At 43.0% G+C, this 27,927-nt stretch overlaps 1 protein-coding gene across 1 annotated transcript in view; it reads right to left on the bottom strand.

Moving 5' to 3' along the window:
* Nucleotides 1-27,516, bottom strand: part of LOC140561134 (NALCN channel auxiliary factor 1) — a 126,949-nt gene extending 99,433 nt beyond the window's left edge. Inside the window, exon 1 of the mRNA XM_072686090.1 lies at nucleotides 25,383-27,516. Coding sequence (XP_072542191.1) covers nucleotides 25,383-26,039 — 657 coding nt within the window. The 5' untranslated portion in view covers nucleotides 26,040-27,516. The remainder of the gene's footprint in view (nucleotides 1-25,382) is intronic.
* Nucleotides 27,517-27,927: the final 411 nt, after the last annotated feature.

Here is a 27,927-nt window from a genome sequence, read left to right as displayed (position 1 = left end):
AAATATTATACAAATTATATAAATATATTTTTTGTTTTCCTAAAATGTTAAATTCTTAGACAGAACAATGCTAATCAAGTGTGCTCAGTAGAATATTACCACACCCAAAACATTCTGTTTAAATGATAAAACTATAAGACTATTAGCTAATTCACAAAAAGGTTAATAATAACTGCTTATTAAATAAATATGTAATGAGGAGGTCATGCCTAAGATATTGCTCAGCATTGTCAGAAAATCATATACAGTCAACTTTAACAAGCTAAGGGAATATATCTAACTGTGAAAACAGTTTACTACATAGTAGCATCGGCAGAAAATGGTTCTCAAAGACAGCCATCTTGCTTGGAAATCAAGGACCTCTTTACTATGAAGAAGAACGACTCACTTGAGTAGATACATGAATCAAAGTGAGTATGCAATGATTCACTGAGCAATGACTCACTGAGCATAGCTCAACACACACACATACGCTGGCCATTCCACTAACTACGAGGGGTTTCAAACTCATAGTAACTGACCAAAACGTGACTACCAAGCCAACTGGCACCTAAAGTCACATGACTGTAGCTGTAGCAAGAGGGAGAGTTATCCCCACAAACCATGCTGTTACTCAGACTGGTTAAGACACATTCTTCAAGGAGGAAGCTTGAAGAGAGAGGGGGAGGGTGGAAAGAGTTGCAGATGGAGAGTTGGGCGTGATGAGGGTTGCTGGTGGCTGGAAGGTGATGGATAGGGTTTGTCCACTAATGATTTTTCTCACTATTCTCAGGTGAAATACAGGCATTGCAGCACCCAAAACCTTATATTCCCACCCCCTGCTGATGCATATCTCTATCCACCTCTCTCTCTCTCATATGCACACACACACACTTCAGGCAAAGAGTGGAGGTCATGTATTTCTTTGAGCAAGCGCACTGCACAGAGTGCCTCTAGCAGCAGAAGACTCTCCGTTAATGACGTGGGCGTCTGGATGCATTAACTGAAACATTACTATTCGCTCTGAGTTCGGACAAACTCGCTTCAGTGCCTGCTGAACGCTAGCTGCCTGCCAGAACGCTCCAGAAAACCCCCCAGCTCTACCCTGCTGCTCCCAAAATACTGCAGCCTTTCATCTCCTCCACTGCCCGTTTAGCCCTTTCTGTAGCAGACATTTGGGACTGCAGTGCTGCAGTCATCCTACAGTCAATAACAAAGAGTCCAATGAATATTGTTGTTCCTGGAAATCTTTCACTTTCAGCAATACAACATGCTCTGATTCTCCCATAAAACATGTCGATCGCTGCAATTTTGTTGCAAAGCACTCTTCAGTTACCACTGATGGGTTCACAGTCCCATCTGCAGTCTTCCTCATAGCTAGACGATAGATGCCAGTTGCTGACAAGAAGATGACAATGGCATGAGATGCATATTGGTACGCACATGGTAACAAATAAACCAGTCTTGATTCCAACTGTTTTCCTTTTGTCCAATATTTGTCCTGGTTTACAGTCAATTTTTATAATGGAATTTAGTGAAGAGGAACTGACTGATGGTGTTTTACCACTGGTGCTGTAAAAGGCTGGACTGGCAGCAAATGACCATGCCTTGTCACACTGAAAACCACTGACCTGAATTTTGAGCATGGTCCTTTTATTCTATAATAGGTTGGCTCATTCCAGTTTACTGGTGCAAGATGCTGTGAAAGAGGCTCTGCTGCCTGAAATGTAAAGCTACATCTGACAGTTCTGGCTAAGCTCTTCACTGGGGATGCATGAGCATGCTTTCAGGAAAGCATAAGAGTGGGAAGGCCTCAAAGCAGAAGTCCTTCAGGAGCCTCTTCAGCAGGCAGGAAAGGCCAAGAGAAGGGCTGATGATTGGTTGGTTGGTCACAGCAGTTTCTCTACCATTCTATACTGCAAACATTGTCAGACCACACTGAGCCACAGTTTCCATAGCTGATTATTTTAGGAAACCAGCTGAGTGTTGCAGTTACTTTAGCATAGTCCAGAAGTGGGGTAGTCCAGTCCTGGAGGGCTGGATTTCTGTGCAGTTCTGTGCTTTCCCTGCTGAAACACATGTGAATTACCTAACCAGTTAAATGCTTACAGGTTCAGGTGCAGTGTTACAGGAAAAAAAACTAATATGTAATTAATCACATAATTGACCAGCAGTTCTTATACAGTTATATGACCAAAGAAGACCCCAACAGTTTTATACAGAAGTCCCTGTAGTTACTGACTAATACTTTTTAGTGTGTAAAAAGCCTTGCTGCAATTCTTTTAAATTATATATTTCAAGTTACATTTAATTATTTATACTAAGTTTCAACACATTATGCCATATATTTACAGTTGCAATCAAAATTGTTCATCCCTCACCTTACCAATCAAAAAGTACCAGTTTTGTTTCATTGCACCATAAAACTGAATCCTAAAACTTATGTGGACCGATAAAACAAAACTGGAACTTTTCCAGTACACTGAAGCTTGGGCATTACTGGATTTCCAACAGGACAATTATCCCAAGCATACTTCAAAGTCCCCCAAGGCTTGGTTTGAGAAGAAGTCCTGGAAGATTCTGGCATAATTGTCACAGCTGCCTGACTTAAACTCCAAAATCTTTGGTAGGATTTGAAGAACTGTAGTGCATTTGAAAAGTACTGTAGTTTGAGTAATGTCAAGTAAAATTTCAAAGAAGATGCGATTATAGACCCATATTACTGAACTCAGTGACATTACAGATTAACAGCACCAGACTGACTGTTTGCAAAAAGCCACTTTGGTACCTTCAACAATGCAGAGAGGAATATTTTACAATCTCAGCCATAGACAAGAGTGGACAAACGGCTCAGTGAATAAACATGCTTTGATTTCCACAAAGGACCTAGCTCTCCCATTACTCAACCTGCACAGACGGTGGTGAGGATGGTGGGGGGGTTGGTTTCATAACGTCACAACGCACACACACAGACACACACATTCTCTTTGTTACGGGCTGGATTATGCCAGCACTGCAGACACATACGGGCCGTTAGCTGGATTGCCCCTTTGTAAGAGGGCTGAAATATGTTAGTGGAGCTTTCAATTGTGACTTGTCCTAGTTTGAGCAGACTGCTCTATAGCCCAACAGAGGGATCCAGCCAGGGTGGATGGCACTACTCTATCTCAAGTTTTTGAACTTGAAATTATGAAATTATCTTCTATAAATCAGACTGAGTTGTAATTGCACTGCCCCTACAGATCTCTGGACACTGACCATGAGCAGCTGATTCCCCATGATTTATAATTCCACCTGACAAATACCGGCACGTGACCCCGAGAGACATCACCTGCATTCTTCCGTCAGCTTCCTTAGCTTTCCTTCTCCTCTGGTTGGTTGGGCAGAGCTGCACTATGACTGGGCCTGAATCAGGCCTGCTTCATAACGTTGCTCTGAGGCAGACTGATGGTACTTCATAAAAAAGAATAAGTCTCAGCCCATAAATCCTCTAGTCTAGACAAGCCTACATGAGCCTCCTATTCATATTTAATGCCGCTGGAAGCAGCTGGGAATCTGAGCCAATTATCATCACTGAACGCCTCATACCATCAAAACCTACAGGAGAAAGGGAGAGAGATAGATAGAGACGGAGGACCTGTTCAGACAGCGCTCTTCCATTAGCACTGTGCAGCGTTCCCTCTGGGATGTGCAAGCTGGGAGGACACACTCATGTAGCTCACTCACTCAGCATCTATCTGCACACTAACACACTCCCTATCTGCAAGCATGTGGCTCTCTTTAATCAGCCACACTTGTGGCATTTACTGAATTGAGCAGAAGCGTAGTAAAGGCGTACACCTGTACAGTACTGCGGGTTTGGATTGTTCTATAAAAATGTGCAGGCAAACAGGCTTTAGAACGTGTCTAGATTATAACATGAAAAGAAGAAAATAGGAAATAAGAAAAAAAGGAACTGTAGGCATGAAAATATGAGATCTGTGATTGATGGCGGTGTGTAGGTGTTGCTGCTAGTGTCTCCTTTCTGTCTGTCAGGTAGGGAAAAAAATTATCCCACTGTCAAGGATGACTCAACATGCATGGATTTTATCAAACAAATGCTTGTGTGTGTGTGTGTGAGAGAGAGAGAGAGAGAGAGAGAGAGAGAGAAAGATAGAGAGGGAAAGCAAGCAACATGGGGGTCTTACATGTGGATATACAATTAAATTATATTTGTCTTTAGCACAGCAGGGGTGTGATTGGATCTGTCCCCTCTAGACACTAGTCCACTGGGCAGGTCAGGAGTTCAGGTACCTGATGATGAAATGCCACCCTATTTAGAGCTTTTTGATTAGCTATTGGCCCTTAATGAGATGAATTTCAAATGCTTTGCTCCCCCCCCCCCATGTCATCTAATTAGCAGCTATCTGCCATCGCTGAGTGCTGATCTGATAGCTGCGCTCCTTTGTGTGAAACGCCTGCAAGAGTTGTACACTCATATAGTGCATTTAGATGTGTTGTACATACCTCACTGCTTAACAGTTGTGAAGTAGAAGGAACAGCACTACAAAGCAGTTCAGTGAGCAAGATGAAGATGGACTGAAAACATTCAACATTCAACATTCAACAGTCGTTCCTATTTTATGTGGCTTCTATCAGTTACTAGGAAAGTATCTCCCATGTTTGCTTCTGGGGATGCACTTTGTTTCATTCAGGTCTGCTTTTGCTGTGGCTCTTTAGTTTTGTATAGAACATGTTTGTAATATACACTATATGGCCAGATGTTTGTGGACACCCCTTCTCTTCTAATGAATGCACTCAACTACTTTAAGTTGCTGCCAATGCTTCTGACACGGATGTGCAAATGCACAAATACTTGTCTAACGCTTGTGTCACATGCTTGTATAATCTGTTCTTTCTGTCGAAGCACCCAGTTCTTGGCCACCTTGACCAATCAGAGCAGTACACTATGTCTATAGTCTAAAGCCTGGCTCATGAGACTAGCCACAATCTCACAATCTGCCACAATAATAGAGCAGACGTTTGCTGAAGCAAGGATGGTATGCATCAGTGAGCTCAGAGCTCATTCAGATGTGCCTGCAGACTGGGGGTGGGGGTGGGGGGTTATCCTAAACCTCTTCAAGATGTTAGCATAAAGCTCCAATCTCTGTGCTGCTAAAAATGATGGCCCTCTTGAGCAATGACATCGACTAGCAAGGCTTAATAAGAACACCCATTTCTCTCTGTCTCTCTCTCTCTCTCTCTCTTTCTCTCTCTCTCTTTCTTAATTATAAGAAGAACAAGAAGTAGAAGCAGAAAAACAAGCCATATTTTAGCTATATACCTAATGTGTCCCTTTGCTTCTGTTGCTCTCACCCATTGTATCCAGCCCTCTTCATTATCTCGCATCCTATGCCTTCTGTAATTCTCCCTCAGCAAACATTTGGTCTTTGAATCAGTGTTAAAATGACGCTCATGTACGTGACTCTCTCCCACCATCCATCCCCCTCTCCCTCCCTCTCCCTCTCTCTCTCTATGTCCCTCTGCTTATGGCCTCAGAACAGCATGGTGATAGTAATCTCCTTGGAGGCCAGGCTAATAAAACCAGCATTTGCATTAGGGGCAGTATTCTATAAAGCTGCCCTTACGTCCTGCCTCCTCTGCACGGATGATAGTGTGTCTTTAATGAGACGCATAAAAGGGTGCTATCTGTTGCAGTGCAGACTCGAACTGAGCATTACGCTTTCAGCCATTTAGACCTCCCTCCCCCATAACGCTGTTCAATCTGACAGGTATGGAGAATTATACTGCAACTGCTACACACATATCCGCACACACACACACAGCTGCGTTGCATACCAACATTACCTGTGCGTTAAGTATGCAAGTCAAATGGAAAACGAATGAAGCGAAGAATTACAAACATAAATCAGAAAAATTACAAATATTTATTAGAAGCGAAGGAGCCGAGGTATATTCTCCGAAGGCATATGCTGCACACATCTGTAAATGTGAATAATTCATTTGAACGGCGGTGATAAATAATGCGGCTGCATTAAGACGTTTTACTGCAGGCTATTATTTCTCTATGTCGTTCTGAGCGCGCTGTGCTTTATGCTGAGCATAATTAGCCTTTAATAGCTCCTGAATGTGAGGGAGACAAAAAGGAATCTGACTGGCCTGAGACAGATCACTGGAATAGCTGAAAGAAATGTATTTCCTCTGTCTCGGAAATGATTGGGACTAATCTCTTAGTAAAGAGAGAAAGATTGAAGTTGATCTTCCTCCAAACAAGCTGTCCATCCACACACACAAATAGATGATTATAACAGGAACGAGAAAAGGTAGGCAGAGGATGAATGAAAGAGGCATACTAGCATCAAGGTACCTGTGTACAAACTGTATGTCTGTGTATGTGTATTTCAACCTCCGCTCTATGCATCAACAAAGGCAGCCTCTGCACTGCTGCCCATTTCTGTGCCGGATGCAGTAAAGGAGGCATTTAGCATTGAAACAGTCATAATGGCTGGTCACACTCTCACACTGCTTTGCTTAATCCCATTCTGCCCCGTAATCCATTTGACACGCAGGCCGCGAGACAGTACGTGGTGGCAAATGAGTATGACGGGAGTATGGCATGAAGAGAGCCTGTCTCAGCACAGCACCCAGGAAACAGGAGAGTCGTCGGAAGTGCGAAAAAAAAACAAAAAAAAAAAACACTGAGGCTGAGCAAACACAACCCGCCAAGAAAGAACCGGAAATGACATAATTACTGCTAATGTCAACAGCAGGTCCTGGCAGAACAGCAAAGCTTCCACACTGAAAAGGACAACAATGCAGCAGCTCAGTGAAAAAAAAAAAGCATTTCGAATGGATTCTTTAGTAAAGATAATTGTTACATATAGAACCATGTAGATACGGCATTAATACTACTAATAATAACAAAATACTTTAAACTATTGTTTAAATATATTTTTTTTTCTACAGTTACAGTTTCTACAGTAATCGACAATATATAATGTGCAATATGCATGTAAACACCATAAACTTATGCAAATGTTTGGTTTGCTTTCTGAGTTAAAATAAGTGAAATAACAAATATGTTTTAATGGATGTTATTAAAATGTCATTGAAACAATGTAAAAAGTGACCAAACTCTGTCTGTCAAACTCTGTTACTCTGTCTGCTAATAAACTGCTGAAACCTTATGCAGAAACACCCTGAGCGATGGACTGACATGACTGAGTGACAACATACATCTTTAACTTTACCAAGGACTGAAAGAAACTCAACTGAGAGGAAATTGGTGCCATAGTCGAAAGCAACCAAAGAAACATCAAGCCATAAACTGGAAGGTGGTGGAACCAGTGTGCAGTCACTGTCTGAATAAAAAAAGGAACACTGTACCAACTGTGAACACTGTTTAGCTTGGTGGTGGTAGAATCATGGTCTAATGATGTTTTGCTGCCAGTGGAATTGGTATATTGTACAAAGTGGATGGAATAATGAAGAAGAAAAATTCATCAGGATAACCTTAAACCAACAAATAGATGAGAGTTGGGCAATTCTAAATGTGGTGGGACGGATACCTGCACAGTACTTTCTTGCTCAAGCACACCTGATTCAATTCACCTGTTTATTGCCAGGTTTACTAGGTCTGTTAGAGCAGGGAAATCAGCAAACTGGACAGCTGGACTCCGGACCCCTCTGCCCATACCTGAACTAGATGGTTAAAAAAACTGGGTGTTTTAATAGGACTATGACCCCAAACACCAAAGGTGGCTTTGGAATGGATAATTCCAGCTGACCTAATGTCCTGATCTCAATTTATTAAAAATATGTGGACCTAACAGTTGGCATCTTGCCAGGAAACCAACACATTTAATTGAACTGTACCAGTGAAAAGAGTGGTCAAATATCCAACTGGAATTCTGCCAGAAGCTTGTTGATGGCTAAAACAAACATCCTAGTCATGACCGGCTCTAGATAAGTTGTAATTCTCAGTAGTGTGGCTCACTGCACTCTCTGTATGCATTAAGAAAAAGGCAAGCCGATCCCACAGTGTTAGGAGTGAGATACCGCTGATGCTCATGTTGTGCCTGGGCCGCAGTGTCTCTGCACTGCATCAGCCGTTCTGCAGGTGCTGAGCTGATGACAATCCGCCAGGGATCCTGAATTATAACCTGCGCTGGGCAGCCTGGCAGCACGGCAGCGCGGCAGCGGTTGGAATCCTATGACAAGATGGCCCTGAGCCGCACTAGACTGATCTCACTGTGAGAGAGCAGCTCCATCTGCAGTGTGTGAGCGAAGAACAGAGAGAAGACGAGTCAAGTAAATATGAGGGGGCCTGGGATCACAGCCCTGTTTCATGACCACATCATCCAGAATGGCAGGAGTGGGAGACATTGTCATTAAGATGTAGGATCGTAAAGCTGCTTCAGTGCTGCCTGCAAGCGATGAACCCCACACCCGCACCCTAAACAGCAGCAAAACACTTGAATCCTTATGTGCTTCCTCACTACAGATGAACACTGCCATTTGTTGGGATGTGCCCACCACAGCCTACCCAAAACCACGTGCTGCTGTTTGCAGGAGGAAAAAAAACAACAAAGGAATAGGCTGGTGAATGAGCTGAGCGATATTCAGATCAGCACACCTATATTTACATGCGTACCCAAGGTCAGATTACATGTATAGTTGGTTTTCAGATAAAAATTTCACTTTTTACAACTGGCATTGTCATAAATCAGCTTTACGGAATCAGTCATCAGTAACAGTACAACAGTACAATAGACTACAGATCAACAAGACATAAAAACCTTGAAAGAAACCTTGGGGGAACCAAAACCCATCCTCCTCTGGTGAGAACTATTTACAAATTATTGATAAAGTCACTGAACCACCACATAAGACTGTTCTTCTGCTCAGGTGTGCAAAATAATTGTAATACATTTAATGCACAGTTACTGTGCAAAAGGAGTATACACAAAACTATGACACATTTTATATTTCAATTGTTATATTGTTATATAGTTAAATTCAGCAAATAAATGGCAATAATATGGCTCTAAAAGAAGCAAAACAAATTATTGTTTGCTATCTTGCCTTGTCTTATCTTATCTTTTCTTATCAATCTTATATATCTATTCTTATCTTATCCATTCTTATCTTATCAAAAATGGTTTACCGCTATTGGTGTCTCACCACAATGTAGATTTGTAGTTTTAGCTGTATTAATAACTAACAAGCTTTACATTCATGATAACATTCTATTCCATTCAATAGAAGAGTCCTTGGTGCAACACTCCTACAAATACAGTACAACAAGGTCCTCGTCGTCTTCACTCTTTTAGCACAGAGTAGCAGTACTAAGTATAGGTTCAGCTTAAAGATCATCTGACACCCTGATACAGTCAGATGAAATTATAATATAAAGAAATAAAACACGAGATGGAGTGTGTTATTGGGAAAGGACAGCACGGTTCTGATGAAGCAGAAACAGGCCAAAGGCTTTTATACAACATTTTGGAAAATGAATAAATTGTGCCGTAAACAAACCATTTAATATGTTTTAATATTGCCATTAAAACCATTCAGTTCACCAAATTATAGTTCCTTAACAAGAAGCTAGTTGCTACGTCACAGTAACAAACTCCACTCACTGCACAGCCTGCAGACCCTTCTCCAGATCCTTACACGGGCCAACAAATTCTCAGTATGTTTGTTTTGTTGCTCAAATCTTTTAAGTTTCATTTTAGGTCTTTCTTGTTTCTCTATTGCTCAGGGCATTTACACTGGCGGCTTAGATGACCCGGGTATTGAACCCACAACCTTGTGATCAATAGCCCAGCACTCCACTGTCCATTGAGCACTGAATATTAAAAATACTGCACAGCACTGTCCATGTTCATGGGCTTCTGGTCATCTTTTCATAGCAACATCACTTTGTTGGACAGTTATGTGTCAGACATTTCCCAATATTCAATCTGTATAATAAATCATTTTTTCATCATGTTTTATGTATACTGTATGTATATAGCAAAGTACTGGTTCGAAGCACATAACCAGCTCTCAGAGTAAGCCAGGCTAAAGTACAGCCTCCTCACAATGGGGTTAGTTTTGTTCAGTGCTCACAGTCTTGTCTATAACATATACTTCGGTGTGGTTGTTCTGATATTTGCTATTTGCTATCCAAAAAACACCATCTCTACCTTGACAAAGTGTTTGCAACCCTCCACCAACCAGTCTATCCCCCTTTAACCCTGTCATCTCTCATTGATGGCTCAACTCATTAGAGAGAACTGGCTTCCTACCACAAGCAAAAGCCACCTGAACTCCAGCTCTGTTGTCTGAGTTCTCTTCACTTTCTTTAGTCTCCTCCCAAGTCGTCATATGATGATGCCTTGGAATTAACTAGCAAAATGTTTGTAGTCACTGCCACACAAAAACCCTTTATTTCCAAAATGACAACTTTACAGGATAAGGATTTTTTTTTAATCTTTATTGGAGCATTTCTATTGGCCAATTCATCATAATGTTTTTGTAACAATTTAAAGAACAACTGCCGAATTTACATTATATCATGTGACAGTGACAAAATGTGCTGTATTTTCATATCATGGATTTGGTTAAATTAACATACATCCTATGTTGATGATTTTTCTAGCAAAATGTTGCAACTAGCCCCTCAATCTGTTATTAACCTCACCTATGGGCAAGTTTGTAACATTTGAAATGCATGGGTTTAAAAAACCAGCAATCTAACAAAGCCAAAATGTACACATCAACAAATGAGCTGTGTTCGAAAATGTGGGCCAGGCGGGATATGTGTTCTTCAGCCTTCTCTGTTTCCACCTCCATTTCCAGTGAGGGCAGAGAGACCGGCATCGCCATTCAAAGTAAGGGCAAGGTTCCATTTCCGTCCTCCTTTCACCAAGCATAAACCTGAATTTAATTCACTCTGAATTTAATTCAGCAGTAATTTACCAACAATACGACAGACAACAGCAGAGCAGGGTCACTCCCTGGCCGAGCCGCAGGAGAGCAGCCAGCTTGTACCTATTCTTCAGCTAACTAATTCATAGAAGTGTGGAGATTATATTCATATGATCCAGCCTCTGTTCTCGCTCCCAGGAGCAACTACTAATGAGTGTCTCAGCTTCACTCTGTTTCCTAATACTCGGCACACGCTGCACTTAATTACCCAGCCCCCACAGCTCTGCACCTCTACCTCAACAAGAATCCTAGTCTGCAGTCCCTGCAGATTGCTCTCCAGCTCAGCCTGTTCTGTCCCTGCCACTACACACACATCCCACCTGTGCTAATCACAACACTAACTCATTACGACATTGAAGTGCCATAAAGCTCTGAAGGGCAGATAAAATCTAGACCAAAGTTCACCACTTTGAGTCAAACACTGCAAACACACACGGGAACTGAATCGATCATAAGTAGTAGTGGGGGTAGTTAAAAAGTAATCCATTACTAATTACTAATTACTGTAATGGGACTGTAATGGGATTGCTTATGGAGAAAGTAATCTCACTATTCCCTACTTCACACTTGGAAAGTCAATGTTACTGAAAAAGCCATACTTTTATATTAGAATCTATATCTAACAGAATTTATATTATATTAGAGACTTGAAAGATTGCTTGTCAAGTTTATAGTAGTGTTAAGTTTTTATGAGTGCTCTGTTTTGCTCACATCCAGAATCAGGGATTTTCAAACAAAATTTTCTCCCTCCTCCTCTGAGAAAATGACAGGGAGAAATACCTACTGTTTTTCACTAAAATTAGTAGGTGCTCTTATAATTTTCATTATAATTACATTTTCCATCCAGAATCATGCCAGCGTTCTTCCAGGCAGATGTCAGGAGCCATATATGGTGCCTGAGCGCTCATATCCAAGATCCTACAATAGATGTTAAACATCTTCTGAAGAGTGTAAATGGAAACTTACACACACACAGCTTACATTTACAGCATTTAGCTGACACTCTTATCCAGAGCAACTTACAAGGTTACTGGTATTACAAGGGAGGGCCAATTTAGTGTTAGGAGTCTTGCCCAAGGACTCTTATTGAGGTAGCACAGCATAGTCACCCAGACCAGGAATTGAACCCCTGCCTCCCACATGGTGTGGTAGCGCAGTGGCAGGTAGTGGTGTTATCTGTTGCGCCACACCAATCAGCTTGATGTTGGAACTTTCCTTCGTCCCTAACTGATACAGGAGCCAGCATGTCTTTAACTTTTTGGAAGCAAATGTTCTGACTGTGGTCATGTGACAACGAGATGCAAACATTTGGTGCTAGAAACTCACTCGTCCTTTGGTGTGTTGTGTCCGTCCTGATGCAAGAAAGGTGGAAAAGTGTACAGTTTTTATTAGGGACTTCCACCTGATTTAGAACCGAATCCAATCCGAATAGGACTAAAGTAGCAAGTAACGGTTAGCATCGACATGATCTCACATAGAAACGTCTTGTTCCACATTGTTCCAGTCCAAAAATAGTTTTCCACCTGTCCACTGGTAGCGCTGTTAAGCAAAATTCAAAAACAACCTGTCTGAATTGTACTTAAAGAAGAATTAAAAAAATACGCTGGGAGAAAATCCTGCTGTTCATTAACTTTTTGGAAACGGTTGGACTTACAAAAGAGAAAACTGTGCAAATTCTCCATGGTTAAGGTTAGATTTAGAATAAGGGACAAGATTAGGTTTAGGTGTAGATTAGGGTGAAGGTTACGATTAAGTTTAGGTGTAGATTAAGGTAAATACAATAAAATGTTACACTTTTGTAGCTAAATTGGTAACAGTTGGGTTTGACGAGTCGATTCTCTGTTGTGAGTCGATTCTCTTTTGTGTGTCAACTCGAGGAAAAATTGCCTGTAGTCTTCGTGTAGTCACGTTTCCTCTGAATGTAGTAGAATTTAATAGAATTTTATAAGACGATAACAAATGAACATTGTGGACCAGGCTGGGTAGCACACAAGAATAGGAACTGTCTTTAATGTCTTATAACTCAGTTTAGACTGAACGTCTTAAAAGGTTTATTTTCTCAAAAGGGGTTCTTACACTTACAAATCTAAAAAATATGCTATAGTATGCCATGTATTTCATGTTAACGGGGGTCTATATTTGCTGACCCTGACTGACTGGCTGATCTGCTAGAATGTAAACATGTGTTATTATTTAATTAGGTTCATTAAACAATGTATTTTTTGAGTGTCTGAAGCTTCTTTTGCACATTAAACCATTTTCCTCATTCTGTCTCTTTGCTTTTCCCTGGATGAGTTCTATTCTCTATCTGACCCATGTGAACATGGCCTATAATGGAAATGTAAGAGTCTAATGTATAGATCTGTATCTGTTATGTGACACTGCGTACCAGAGAGACACAGAGGGAGAAGAAGAGAGTTTCTAAACCCTTATCTCTTAGGAGAAAGAGACAGAAACACGGGATAGAGTAATGTGGGCAGGAAGAGCGTTGAAAAAAAGAGAATAGAGTGTCTTGGCAGGAAACAGAGCTGATGGAAGGAGATGAAATGCCCTGATTTCACTGACATTTGACACCTCCCCCCCAAAAAATACAACTAGTCTGGCTATAATACAACTGCTTAGTGGCACCACTGGACATGTGTGTGTGTGTACTCTCATTGAAATGGGTTGAAATCACGTCAGTGTGTGTACACAGTGTGCTCTGTAGGTCAGTCTGAGGTCCTGTAGTTCCAGTAGAAGATCACTCCAGCATGTAGAGACACAAACACACACACATACACATATACACTAACACAGGCCCAGAGGAGAGGCCAGCTAAAGCAGGCACAATCATGAGGGCGCAAATTGGATTACACCGGAAGAGAAGGCCACGTCTGGACCTGCAGGAAACAGTACCCTGGAGAGACACAATCGCTGTTTGTTTCCTTTAAAAGTGTGTGTGTATGTGTGTGTGTGTGTGTGAAAAATTAGAATGCTTCAGTGTTTCATGGATGAAGTCATTACCCTTTATTAGTTTTATAGCATCATGGTGTAACAGTGCAGCGTAATAAACAGTATGCAGCTGATTCACTTTAGCACAGGTGCTGAGCAAAAGCGGCTACAACTATGGCCCCTTTCACACGTGCACATTTACTTGGGGATTTAATGGTAATTAAAGGGGAAGAAAGAAAAAAACTTGCACAAGACCCTGTACAACACCTGGGTAATTACCAAGAGAGCTCATGTGACCGGAGGCTGATACATGTCTAGATTACAGTTGACAAAGTGGAAATTTCAGCGGCATCAGCTCTTTTACAATTTATTTATTAGTACAAACAACACAGGAATGTGTTTTGTACGTGATTCTTAAGAGAAACTGTGAACCATTGCTCTGCATGGATATGTGTCTGTTTCTGCACAAAAGCATTACTGCATGACCAGCGAAGCTAAATCCTCATGTGGCATTTTTGTCTTTGCAGTCCCATTTGCAAATATTTCCTAAGAGAAAACAAAGTTGCAGCAGTGTATATATGAATGTCTGTTCATGCTAATGTCACATGTGAGCATGCCATACTTGTGCATCCCAGTAAATTACTGCTGTTGAACAGTGCAATTTGTGACCATCATTGGTAAATGTTTTTGAGTGTGAGAGGGGCTTAAAGCAACAGTTAAGCAAAAAATCTGGATTTTTCACTTACCCCCGGAGCAGTTGATCAGCCAATACATGTTTGATATCTCACATGTGCTTCTGTAGTTTACAGTGTAAGATGCTAAACTAATCTCAAATACCAGACAATCTCATCTCCATTAATACACACCAATCTCAATTTATTTGCTTCATTTAGCAAAACAATATGGATATACTTTTTTCACATTATATTAAAACTGGAACTGCATTGTTATCCGTATAACCTTCCTACTTTATAGTATTATTGAGCTTTCAAGCTGAATGACTGTCAGACTGCATTGAGCGGAATGATATCACATGGGCTTCTTTTCCACTACAGGCCCAATGGTTCTGAGCACGGAGGTTAACTGTTCCAGTGGCTTTTCCTCATGCACACGGTTCGGCACAGAAACAACTACAAACTGGGCTGAGGCCGGTTTTCTCAGCATGGTTAGCTAACCGCACAGGTACAGAAACATTCGGAGCGAGGGCTTAATGAGGTACGGGTCCACTGAATGGTTCCACATTTGCGTGACCTTTGTGCTGCAAGAAAACATAAAGTCTTTCATTTTACAGTAGTACGCTCTAGGAAATCAGGGCGGGAATGTTAGACCAGACACATCTGACAATAGCAACTGTCGCATAATTATTACGAGACGCCATGCACTTCCTAGTCCTGATTTAACACTAAACCTGTAACAGGAGTCCACACTGGCGCAAAATGGTACGGCGCTGCCTTAATTCTCATTTAGCTTATTTTTGTGTTTATAGGTTAAATAGGTCAAATGTTTTAAACCATATTAATTTGTTGGTGTGACAAAAAAGACCATGTGGAGGCTGTACTTTAAGACTTGCTAGCTCTCATTACATGTTTGGTTACCAAGTAGGCAGTGCATGAACAAAGGCGAGGATCAGTGTCTTTCCAGGTCAACACAGATGTTCAAGATTACATTTGTGAATATAAACTTTAGATCATCTAGTGTCACAATGGACTATCTACCACCATTTGAGCCAGAACTCCACACTTGAAAACACTAGAGTACCCAACTATCAGCGCCTGAATCGTGGCCATAAACAGAGAAAGGGAACAATAGATGGGCTACGCTAAAGTTTTCTTGTGGCAAGCAAGACTGATGAAGTATTGCTCTATATTACTGTATTACTTCATTAAGGCCAAATAAAGTAAAGTCAGTCACATGTGGCAGGGCCTCCTAGCTTTCACAGATTCAAAGCCCACAGTCAGCACCCAATCAGCCAGTGACTCCTCCTTCCCTGATGAGCTCAAATGCTTCTGTGCTCGGTTTGATCAGAGCACAGAGACGTCCCTGACATTATCAACCAGTTGTTGGCTCATGCTGTTGTTCTTAATGCCTTGCACTCTGTGTCAACCCATAATAAGAAACTGCCTTTAAAGACTTAGTCCTCTCTCACCTAAAATCCTGCATTCCCCTTAAGAATGCAACTTCTTCTGTTACCCTACAAGATCTATTAATTAGGTCAACCAAAGGATGCCATTTCTGTAGCACTGCTCTCTACCCTCACCAGGTAAAATAGCAACTCCTATGTGAGGAAGCTTTTCATTGACTTCAGTTTGACATTTAATATTGTTAGACCTTCCAAACTGGTAGGGCATCAGCTCCTCACTCTGTAACTGGACTCTGGACTCTCTCACTAACAGACCACAGTCTATTAAGCTTGACAATCTCACCTGCTCCACTCTTAATCTGAATGCAGGTGTGCCCCAGGGCTGCATGCTCAGTCCACTCCTCTACTCTCTGTTCACCCACGACTGCGTACCTTCCAGTGTATTTAACACCATCATCAAATTTGCAGATGTCACCATGGTGGTTGGCCTAATCAGCAACAATAATGACACAGCCAGAAGATTTATGTGATCACTATTTTTCACTTCTGGTTGGTGGCTCACTGCATCTCACCTGCATATTGCTTGTACTTGCACTTTTTCGATGATAATAAAAAATGAAATCTAATCTCATTCAATCTACTTCAAAACAGTACAACATTACAGCCACCAAGAGGATGATTAAAACAATATGAGAGTGAATTCTTTGACTTATACCTGCAACTCAGTAATTGAAAAACACTTATGATGAAAAACATTGCGCTCATTGTGCATAAACAGCCTTCAGGGTGAATTTTGAGAATGTCTGTTTACTGTCAAAATTCACAGAAGATCTTGTTTTGGAAATATGAGAACATGAGAATCTGCCTAAAAGCTACACAGAAGATCCATGCCATTTTATCTTGCTTTGGATGGAGTGTCAAGATGTTAACAGTTGTTGTGTTGCTGCAGGACTTGCTGAACTGTTCTAGCTGCTTCAACAGCTCTGCAGCTGGCTTGAACTGACTAGAGTCTAGGTCTTCAAATCTGGACCTTGAATCCAGTTTCCAGTCCTGGATTTTGTTTTCGCTGGAACAGTGCATGTAATTGATTGGCCACATAGATTCAAGATTCAAGATTCAAGAGTTTGTCATTGTCATGTGCACAGAAGAAACAAACACTGTACAATGAAAGTCTTACTTTGCATAGTCCCACACCTGCCAAAGATTTCAAAGTCCAGGACTGGAAACTGGATTCAAGGTCCGGATTTGCATGAGTTTTCCATGCTGTCTGAAGTTTTTCTTTCTGGACCTGAATTTGCCACTTTTGGTTGCAGTTTACTCACACTGCTGTGGATCATGCTCTCGAAACAGTAAGCAAATCCCTGAAAGAGTCAGAAGGAACGAGCCATTGCTATGTTCTTTCACAAGCCAGAACGTTAAAATTCAGTGTTGACCAAATACAGAAGGAATGATCTCGCTAACACTGTAGCTTCTCCTTTTCATTTATCTCCACCGTACACCAAGATGCATCTTATCAGCAAATATTCCCATCTCGCCATGTGTGCATAAAGCAGACAATAATTGGTCCTGATTTTACAAGGAGTAAACAATGATAACACAAGTGGCCTGTGAGCTGGGAGTACGCTGCTCGTCTGTGCAGTGGCAGTGGAACAGAACGATGATCCTTGGCTTTGTCCTCTGGCTTTCCACAGAGCCTCTGTGCTGTGTCAAAAACCCCCAGGGCAGAGGACAATAAGCCAGCTACAGCAACCCAGAATGCAGTATCATGCCCAAGCAGGAGCGCCTGAGCCAGGCAACGTTTCCCAGTTCCCCCCTGCCATCATCTGCCCTTACTGGAAGGGTTAATGAGGACTCAAATAGGGAGCACGGATTTGGACGACTTGGAAAGCTTGGATTTAAGAGTTGCCTGCTGCTCTAGCACAAGGCAGGGCCAAACAAAAGGTCTGGCTCCTGTGGAAGTGTGTGAATGTGTGTGTTTCTTCAGTGCCTGGACACAGGTGGAGCACCCAGCAGCTAGGCTGTTCTCCACCCGAGGAGAGTAAATGCTCACACATATGCTGTTTCTATTGTGCTTGTGTGTTTTGGCTGTGTGTGTGAAACTAAAGCGACAGGTGAAACAGTGCGCTGATATTTATGTGTGATGTTAATTTTGTATCGAAAATGTATGGAAATAGCTTACAAGGAAACTAAGTATCGTCAGCCTTGGGTATAAAGCATTAACACCAAGTGGTTTGTTTTTTGTAACTCTAAGAAAAAAGGGTTTTATATATGCCAGTGTTTCCCAACCCTGGTTCAGGAGAACCCCCTACCCTGCACATTTAGTGTTTACTCTGCTCCCAACTCACCTGATTCAGCTAATTAGCTAATTACCAATCCCTTCCTGAGCTGAGAGCAGTGTATTAGAGCAGAAAACCACTAAAATCCACAGAGCAGGGGGTTCTCCAGAACCTGGATTGGGAACCACTGCTATATAGTACTGAAAACTACTATTCTTCTGGCTCATAATGATGGTGAAACTTATTTAACACTATTTAGATTTATTTATAAAAGCTTCTGTACAGAAGCATCTACACATTCCAACAATCCAAAGAGAGAGCCCTTAAACCAGAAAGCATCCAAAAGGTTATGGAAACCACTGCCCTTGAAGAACCTTTTTTTAAGAGAAAATTTAAACACTGGCCATGAATCAAGCCTAGTCCTGGACTACTTCGCCACTCCAGTGATAGTTCATCACTGGAAATTCTTTTTAGTCTAGCCTAACAAGAAATGGGAAGCCGGCCCTTAATGTCACATTCCAAACAACCCACACAAAGACACAGTGACACACACATATGTGCACACACACACACACTCTGGTACGAGTCTATCAAGCACAGCGATGTTGCTGTTGTTTTTTTTTTACAGACATCAGTATCACTGCTGGCTTGAGAATAGTCTGTGAACTAAAAACATCAGAAGGGGGGGATGGGTGAGATATGAACCCCTGTTAAAGCTCTTGAGGATGACCAATACAAATTGCATGGACAATGAATCACTATAGTCTGTCCAGCAGACCTGGTGGGCTTTAGTCCAGCACAGTTTGGTGATTTGCCAGGTTAACTTGATGTGTTAGAGCAGATAAAATCTCCAAACTGTTCTGGACTGAAGACCTCCAGGGCCAAAATTGGACCCCCCTCTGCCTTTTAATCACTAGCCCTATTTTCAGACAGTGTAAAATTCTACCACACATGAAGATAAAATGCACCTGTGGTCAAACGCTGAAACGACCTGAAGAGAATGCTGCCTTTCCATCTCATTAGCTCCATTTCCATTTCTTGCAAAATAGAGAGCATATGGCTCTGTAGGCCCATGCATATTTAATGCTCATGGGAAGGGAGAGATTCCTCTCAGCTCTCTCCATATTTGCGGCGGCTTAACTGATCAATATTATGCTATCACAAATTCACGCAGTCAGGATGTCAAGCAGACACTCTCTCTCCAAAATATATCATTATCTTCCCACTTGTGTGCAACAAGATGACCACGAGCATATATAGAGACACGAGAGAGAGAGAGAGAGAGAGAGAGAGAGAGAGAGAGAGAGAGAGAGAGATGCAGAATGACAGAATGAGAGGGGGAGAGAAAGACAGAGAAAGAGAAAGACCTGATTATTTTGCAGAATTATAGTTCGACTTCCAAAAGTGTAGGGTTATTAAACTGACATTCGACAATTCAAACACAGAGTGCTGTGCTTGTGCAAAGGTCAGACTAACATAAGAACAGATTTGCAATTTAGATTGTGTTAAAAGGCTGCCAACTCCCCTGATCCAGATTTTTATTTCATTAGCCGCCGCGCTGAGGCTGTAGGCCTATATGCAGCTCGCATTCCACTCTCTGATTAGGTGATGAAAAGGAGGAAAACCGAGCAGACTGCTGCTTCGCTTTCCTCTCACAATTCAGAAGCACACACAGACACACAGATTGTGAGTGTGCTCGCACACATGCATATGTATACATTAGGGGTGTAACAATGCATTACGTCACTGTTACACAAAACTTATATCTTCAATTTTGTTGTTTTCACTTTTTGTCCTAATTAAATCTGGCAAGTTAATTTTGTGTCAATAATTTATGACAAATGGACCAACAGAAATGCTCTTCCACTAAGTTTTTTTTTTTTTTTAATTCTCCTCTGTGTTTTTGGTGTGGCAGTAATGATATATTAAAATTAAAACAATTTTTTTTTTCTTTTCTTTTAATTTTTCTTGCTCCTGGGCTCCCCCCACACTCGGGAAGTGTAATTTGTGCTTTGAGCCACTATCTAAGGGCACATTTTTGTGGACAAGCTGAGAGATACAGAACCGTCACTGAAAGTGAAAGAAGCACAGGGACTGACGTAAAGTGGTTGTACACCCTTTTACATGTATATGAGATGGGTTACGCAATGTTACACAGTCCTAAGGTTGCATAGTGCAGTTAGCAGCGTGCTGAGCCTGTCGTAGCAACAATAGAGATGCTATTCTCCCTATTACAAGTCAGTGGAGCGTCACAATGATTTTTTTTACATAGTTACATAGTTTTCAATTCTGAGATCAAAATTGGATTTTTTATATTTTATACCTTCAAAATGATTACATACACAGATAGTTTGGATTAGTCTTAGAATAATTTAAAAACATACAATATTAATGTATTTTGATTTATAATCACAATATAATATAAAACAGTAAATTATTTTATGCCTTAAAAATGTTAGAAAATATTCCATTCCATTTCCTAAAAGCAAATAAACTCCTACCTAATAATAATAACAGTAATGTTAACCTTTTTTCCTCTTCTGTCTTGGGTTCCATATCTCATTCTAAGGGACTCCACACTATGCATGTTGTTGTGTTTTTCCTCATCTAGCACCTCTGAATATTTTCTTTGAATGAACTAAATAGTCATGAATCTCCTTAAATGAACACATAGGAGAGTGTAGATATGGCAGCCTCAGTGTGGGCTTGAAAGGAGAAGAAACTGATTGGCTCAGGCCAGCACAATGCTGCAGTAGTATCTGAACATGCTTGACTGGCGAAACTGAATGCACACCTCATGATTAGCACTGCTGCACATTCACCACCCGGGCATTCCTGTGTAATTAAGGGAGAGGAAAAAAAAGGAAAAAAGGAGGCTATATTCTGACATACTAGAAACCGAAGAAATCATACTCTTCATGGGGACTCGATCAAACAGTGAAACACGCAAGACATATTTGAACAATGCTATTGATTCAGCAGGGTGGGTGCGTGTGTGTGGTAGGAGGTGCCGAGGGTCGAGGGTCAGCATGGTGGTGCGGTAAATCGAGGCAATACTATTGGCAGAAAACTGGCACTGCCTGAGGGAGTTTACCAGCTACAGAGAGGACGCAGAGATTAAAAAATCTGCCTCTGACTCAAACGTGAACTAGCAAAGTCAGCTTTGTAATGTGACAACCTTGTGCTTTTCATGCCGTTCTGGTGTCAATCAGTATCATTCTGGCAGAAAATGTCTGTGAACAGCTAACATTTTGCACTAAAGGTGCTCATGGGGCAGGTCAGGACAACATAAACACATGAACACATCATTCGGAACTCACTCTCTTTCTCTCTAGCTCTCTCTCTTACTCACTCCCTCTATTTTTCCTCTCTCTATATCAAACTCACACACACCCTTAGACAGATGGAGGATTATGCATCCACTCTCGTCAGTCAGTCTTTACTCACAGCCTTTTCAAACTTTTGAAGGTGTTTTAATACTTATTCGGAGCTGTAAGAAGAGGTGGACAATATCATATTTTACAGATTTCGTGACAAACTACATATTTCTGCATATTTCATTACAAAGCAAGCGTTATTAGAACTGCTTAACTGACACTTATTAAAAAATGGTTTAACTTTTTAAACCATGTACTTAGGCCCACCCTTATAATTAATATAATTAACATCAGTGTTGTATCAGTGTTGGTCGGTATAACCGTAATACTGAATACCACGGTATTTAAAAATGTTGACGGCTGAGTCATTCTCGTCTAAATGTTTATAAGCATGTTTTCTGTCAGCCAGAATTGAATTTGTTCTATGGTGAGCAGACTGTTATGCTGCTAACTGAGCTAATGCAAACCAGCTTCTCTCCCCTGATTCAGATGATTTAACACTTATTGAATGACAAATACTAAACTGAGCTTGTCCACTTCGTTTTTCACCCTGTAACAAACCGAAATTTGTATTTGAACGTTTGTGTGCCACAGAAGCCACGTAAATGTAGGACCAGTTGTGCTAATTGCGCAACTTACAGCCCCGGCCCCCAGTAATACTGTATATACCACGGTAATACTATGAGACAGTAGGAAAAAAGTAGGAAACAGGAGGAAAAGTGTGGATAGTGGGAAAAAAGTGGATACCGCCCAACCCTCGTTTCACAGACCCTAAAACAGAGCCCTGTGGGACTCTCACAAAATATGCTAAACTGTTACCAAACAATTTAGAGGTGTTTTTGCATTAAGATTAATAACAGAATAATAAATCTAGGGTTCAAAAGGTTAAATATACTATATCATGTACAGTGGCTTCACACAGCAGAAATGAGCTTTATGAACATTAAATGCTTAATGAAATTACATAATACTCTAAAGTAGCATTATCCTCCATGACCATACATGATGTGTTACACATACATGCCACCTTGTTCTTACAGACAACAACAACAAGGCTATGCACATAACCGAGACCTATAATAAAAAAAAACACACAACAGAGATGGTAGGTCAAGGGTCTGACAAGTGCAAAACTGGACAAGTTGCTGTACTGCACTAAAACAACACTTGACTGTTGTCAGTTCTGCTTAGTTACACAAATCTGACAAGTTACATTAATAAGAGACAACTAATTAAAAAGCAACACCTGTTAGTTACAGGCATTGCATTGTTGGAGTGTGGTTTTAGTGTAGTGCAGCCTTTGAAATATGAACTGAAAATCAATGTACTCACAGTTTTGGATCCTTTTTTTAAAGTTTAACTGCCCACCTCAAACATGAGATAATCAGCAGTCTTCCTAGTTTATAACCAATTTACACCTATACATACAATCGTAGCTAAACACTTCGGCTCTCGTCTTGTATTGAGCAAGAAATAATTTAGTCAGATCTTTTACATTCTCCAAGATGCCATGGATTTAGAACAATAACCGGTTCAGGAATATGGTGTCTTATTTACAAAATGTACAACAAAATTTCTAAATATATCTGACCTGCTATTTGTAGTAAACACAATGTTCAAGCAAAACAATGTTCAGTCAGCTTTACCTCCTGCTCAGAACACAAGAGCTCAGTGTACTGAATGCATCCCATCATTTTATGGAGAAATAACTGTTGAGAGGGCAGTAGAGTAGCCTGAACAGGGGCACCGTATAAGGGGGTGTTAGGAGGATTCAAATGGCCTGTGACTGACAAGGGCCCTAAAAATGCATTAATTGAGTATTTTGGCAGAATTGTTGAGTTGTGTGCCCGGTGTAATATCTTTTCATAGGGCCCAAAATTCCCTGGCAGCACCCCAGAACCTAAACCTATACCCACATGAATGTTTTGCTGTTTTACTGAAGTAATGACCCAAAGAAAGTAGCCTGGGGAAGAAATGAAGAGGAGTTGTTTGGGAGGAGATGTTTATTATTAATTTTATGATTAACTTCAATCAGGGGGTTGTTGGTGATAAAAAACAATGGGCTGTCCAGAAACTTTTATCTAGTCAGGGAACTATACAGCATATGCCCACTTTTTCTGAGACAGGACTGAGAGCAAATGCCTGTTTAAGAGCACACATCATAGCCACGACATATCAGTACAACAGAATTTAGCCAACAGTGGTGGAAAGTGCCTTGCTCAAGGGCAGCACAGCTTTGAATTTTAAGGGAGAAGGCCCTGTTACTCCATTCCCTGCCAGTCCAGGGGATCAGACCGGCATCCTTTAGGTCCCAAACCCACTCAACTAACCTTTAAGCTACGGCTGCCCCTATTAAGAATATGCAGTTAGATTCTGTACATGGATCTCTAACCACAGACTTCAGTCTAGGCAAGAAGGGTTTTGTATAGCACCGAAAATTGTCTTCTTCAGCTTTTTACATAGAATCAGCAACCAAAATGTTTTCTACCAGTCTAAAGAAACCTGCAAACAAGCAAAGAACCACTCAGGCATCCAAAGGTTATTTGAGCCATCATGGTTCTAGGTAGAGGCGTTGCCTTGATTAAAGTGTGCTATACATGCTCTCCTGATGAATGTACCGCTAATAAAGGAGTACTTCAGCATGGTAGTATGCAGTTTGTTAGCCCTGACCAGTGTTAAGCAGCACTGCTGCCAATGTGCTCATTGATCTGTTAGCAAAGTGAGTGTGTGGGATCAGAGACTGCTGTGTGTCATTTCCAAGAGCCAGACCTGGACTCTGCTAGAATCTCTGAAAATCAGAGAGAGAAAGAGGGAGAGTCCACAGTCTGCCGAAAGACTGAAACCGAGGTAAGTGTGCTGTGAATAATGTGAGGGATGCTTTCACCCTTTTTGGGACATTATTTCAGTGGAAATAAACACAGCTGACGGAGGCCTGGTCAGGAACGGGGTGATTTATGTATTATTCATTATTCCTGTCTACAAGCCAATGTTCCATTCAGCAGGTACTTCTCAAGGATGCAGGAAAAAATAATGCAGTTGTTTTCCAGCAGAGGAGTGTGTGTATCTTGACGGGTGTCCTAAAATGGACATGCTGCTCTGCGTTATGTGATGCCGCCGTTACTATAGGACAAAACACCACCCAAGGCCAAACAATGAACGGATGGTCTTCCGGGGATTAGGCAAAAAAATCACTGTTGTGCTATTAACGTTATTGAAATTCCACAAAACACTGTGCCACAACACGTGCACACACACACGCACACACACACACATACACACTACATCATCTGTATCTGTGCCACTGTAGCCCCTTCGTCCTCTTTTCCAGGAAAGGCCCCTAAGTGCCCCTGCTTCCCACCCCTGACCACACAGCTGCTGCACCGCTGGCGTCCTGCGGTGTGATGCTTCCTCTCCTTCTTTACTCAACCAGCACAAAAACACACACTTCTCACACTCCAGCTACACACGGGCATCTCTGCAGTTTCTGATGCTGCGTTAAAAGGGGGCAACCCCTCCCCCCGCCCCTCTCTACTCACTACACACAGATGGAGCCTAAACCAGCTGGACGCTCGACCTTCATTCATCATCCAGCAGAATCTCAGCAGCAGAGGAAGAGCTGGACATTCATCTTTAGCCCCTGATCCACAAGTGCGCACACGTCTCTCTCTCTCTCTCTCTCTCTCTCTCTCGTTATCCACAAGTTCAAACAACACACACACACAACCACACACACTCTGCCCGTCCCAAATCAGCAGCAACTCCTACCGTGCACTCGTCCATGCATGTCCGCACCGAGTATGCATCCGTTTCGTATTTCCGCACCAGCAGCTCGAACTCGTCGTACGCTTCGCGAGCCAGCTGGTCCAGTTGCTGGTACGCGCGCACGCAGTCCACGCAGCCGTCCGCGCCGTCGCCGCCACCTTCACCACCACCACCGCCGCCGCCGCCGCCGTCGCTGACCGCCACCATGGCGAGGCCGCAACTGCTGGCGTTAAGCGGCGCGGGCAGGCCGTGGAACAGATCCAGGAGGGAGTAGGAGTCGCAGAAGGCCAGGTACAGGTCGCTGAGGTTCCACTCGGCGCCGGACAGGCCCGAGCAAACCGCGGCCGCCTCGTCCTCCTCCGCCGCGAAGCAGCGCTTTGACACGCTGTCCGGGCGGCACGAGGCCAGCGGCCGCACGGGCTGGCGCGAGGCACCCGCGGAGAGCAGCGCGGCCTCGGCGCGCAGCCACAGGCGGTCAGAGAGCAGCACGGCGAGGAAGAAGAGGAGGCAGGCGAGGGACAGTCGCCATCTGTGGGCCCTTTCCGAGGCGCTGAGCGAGGGCTTAGTCGGGTGCTCGCGGGGCGCGCACCACCACCACGTTTTCAAGCCGTCATCATCATCATCATCTTGCTGCCGACACGTCCGAGCGCCGCTGGTCATATTTTAGGAAAGCGCAGCGCTGGCCCACTCCACCGCGGCGGCTCCTTGGTGGTCGCAATATTCATTGACTTGGGGGTTGGGTGGGCGTTATTATCTGTACCCCCTTAGTGTTTATGATAGTGGTATTGTTGTTATTTTGGAAAGCACGGAAACGGCGTCTCTCTCTCTCTCTCTCTCTCTCTCTCTCTCCCCCTCACTCACTCACTCACACACACACACACTCTCTCACTCTCTCACACACACTCTCGCACTCTCTCTCTCTCTCTCTTGCTCGCTCTCTCTGCGTCGATCAGCTATTCCGGTTCTGTTAGCGCGCTGGCACGGATTAGGCCACTCATATCCCCCTCGCGCGTGGCTCTCTGGAGCTCACCCCGCTTCCTCCTCTCCTCCACGACACCATGCCCCCTCTCTCTCCCTCTCTCTCCCCTTACCCTCCCTCTATCTCTCTCTGTCTCTCTATATGTTTCTCTTTCTCCTCCTCCCAGGGCCGCGCTGGCGATAACCTGCCGCCTCTCTCTCTCTCTCTCTCGTTATCTATGTCTCTCTCTCTCTCTCTCTCTCACTGCTGGTCAGCGGAATGCGCGGTGGTCTCTCCTCCGTGTGTGCAGCGCGGGTCTCCTCGGAGCTTCTCCGTCGATGTCCAGATCGACCGCGATCATGTCGCCCCCCGCGTTAAGTCGCCATGTTCGCGCGCTGAAGCACTTTCTTTGGGAGCGGAGCGCGGCCGAGTGCGTCATCTCCAGCGCTGCGGTCGCTCCATGCTGGCGCAGTGGAGGAGCGACACGGTCACCAGCGGGGAGGCTGTCCGTTTTCACACGAAATAAAGGCAAACTGAAAACAGCACACACACCCACACGCCTCCAGAGCACAGCAGCGGGGTCTCGCCCTGTGTAGAATCCGCACAATGAGTGCAAAAGCGATCCAGCATTTACTGCAGTGATGATGAAGATGAAGATGATGATGATGATGATGATGGTGATGATTATAATACTCCGCTGGAACAAAACATCAGTCGACGATTCTCTGTTTTTATCCGTGCTCGCGCTCTCTCACCACGACGAACATGCTCGACCATCCGCTCATCTCCCACAATGACGACTAGGGAAAAAATAGACCGTGGCCAATGGGGGTCCTTTTAGGGGTTAAAAAAAGAACGCGAACACAAATACAATCCCCCCCTCTGGTCGGCGCAGCGCCGTGCAGTCAGCTCGACAAACGCGCAAACGAGCGAGCCGTCCTCGAGCCCGATGACGCTAAGCTAGAGAAGCAGAGCTCGCGCATCTGAGCCCATGTGATGCGCGCGGAGGGTTTCCGAGACTCGTGCGCTCCTCTGTGCTCCTCTCGGCTCCTCTCCGCTCCTCCTTTCTCTCTCTCTTTCTCCTCCTCTTCTCTCCTCTTCCCTCGCTCCGTCTCCCCCTCCGCTCATTAGTATGCACAGTGACACCGGGGCTGCGCGAGCTCAGCTAAGGAGAGACAGCTGGGCGTCAAAGCAGCAGCACGTTGGAAGGCGAGCGAAGGAACGTGAGGGGCTGTATGTGTGTGTGTGTGTGTGTGTGTTTGCGTGCGTGCGTGCGTGTGTGCGTTTGTGTGTGTGTTACTGTACGTGTGTCTTCCAGTACCCTTGTGAGGCGGTCGTCTTCGGTTTCTGAGCAAAAACACACAGTCATCATACGTCTTGGGCACCGTTACACTGCACTGTGTATAAGTGTGTGTGTGTGTGTATGAGTGTGTGTGTGTGTGCGCGCTCTATATTTCAGTGTTTAATTTCCCATCCTTTTAGTTGCCAAATCACTATCGAGTTCAGCAGTTTGGAGAGCCACCCAGGCAGCAGGCCTTTAATTAAAAGCGATGTTTATTGAAGAGCTAAGCCATCGTCATCTGACGTAAC

The sequence above is a fragment of the Salminus brasiliensis genome, chromosome 8 (genome assembly GCF_030463535.1).
Source record: "Salminus brasiliensis chromosome 8, fSalBra1.hap2, whole genome shotgun sequence".
Taxonomy (NCBI): domain Eukaryota; kingdom Metazoa; phylum Chordata; class Actinopteri; order Characiformes; family Bryconidae; genus Salminus; species Salminus brasiliensis.
Note: the sequence above shows the minus strand (reverse complement) of the source record. Positions and strands in the feature narration are given on the sequence as shown.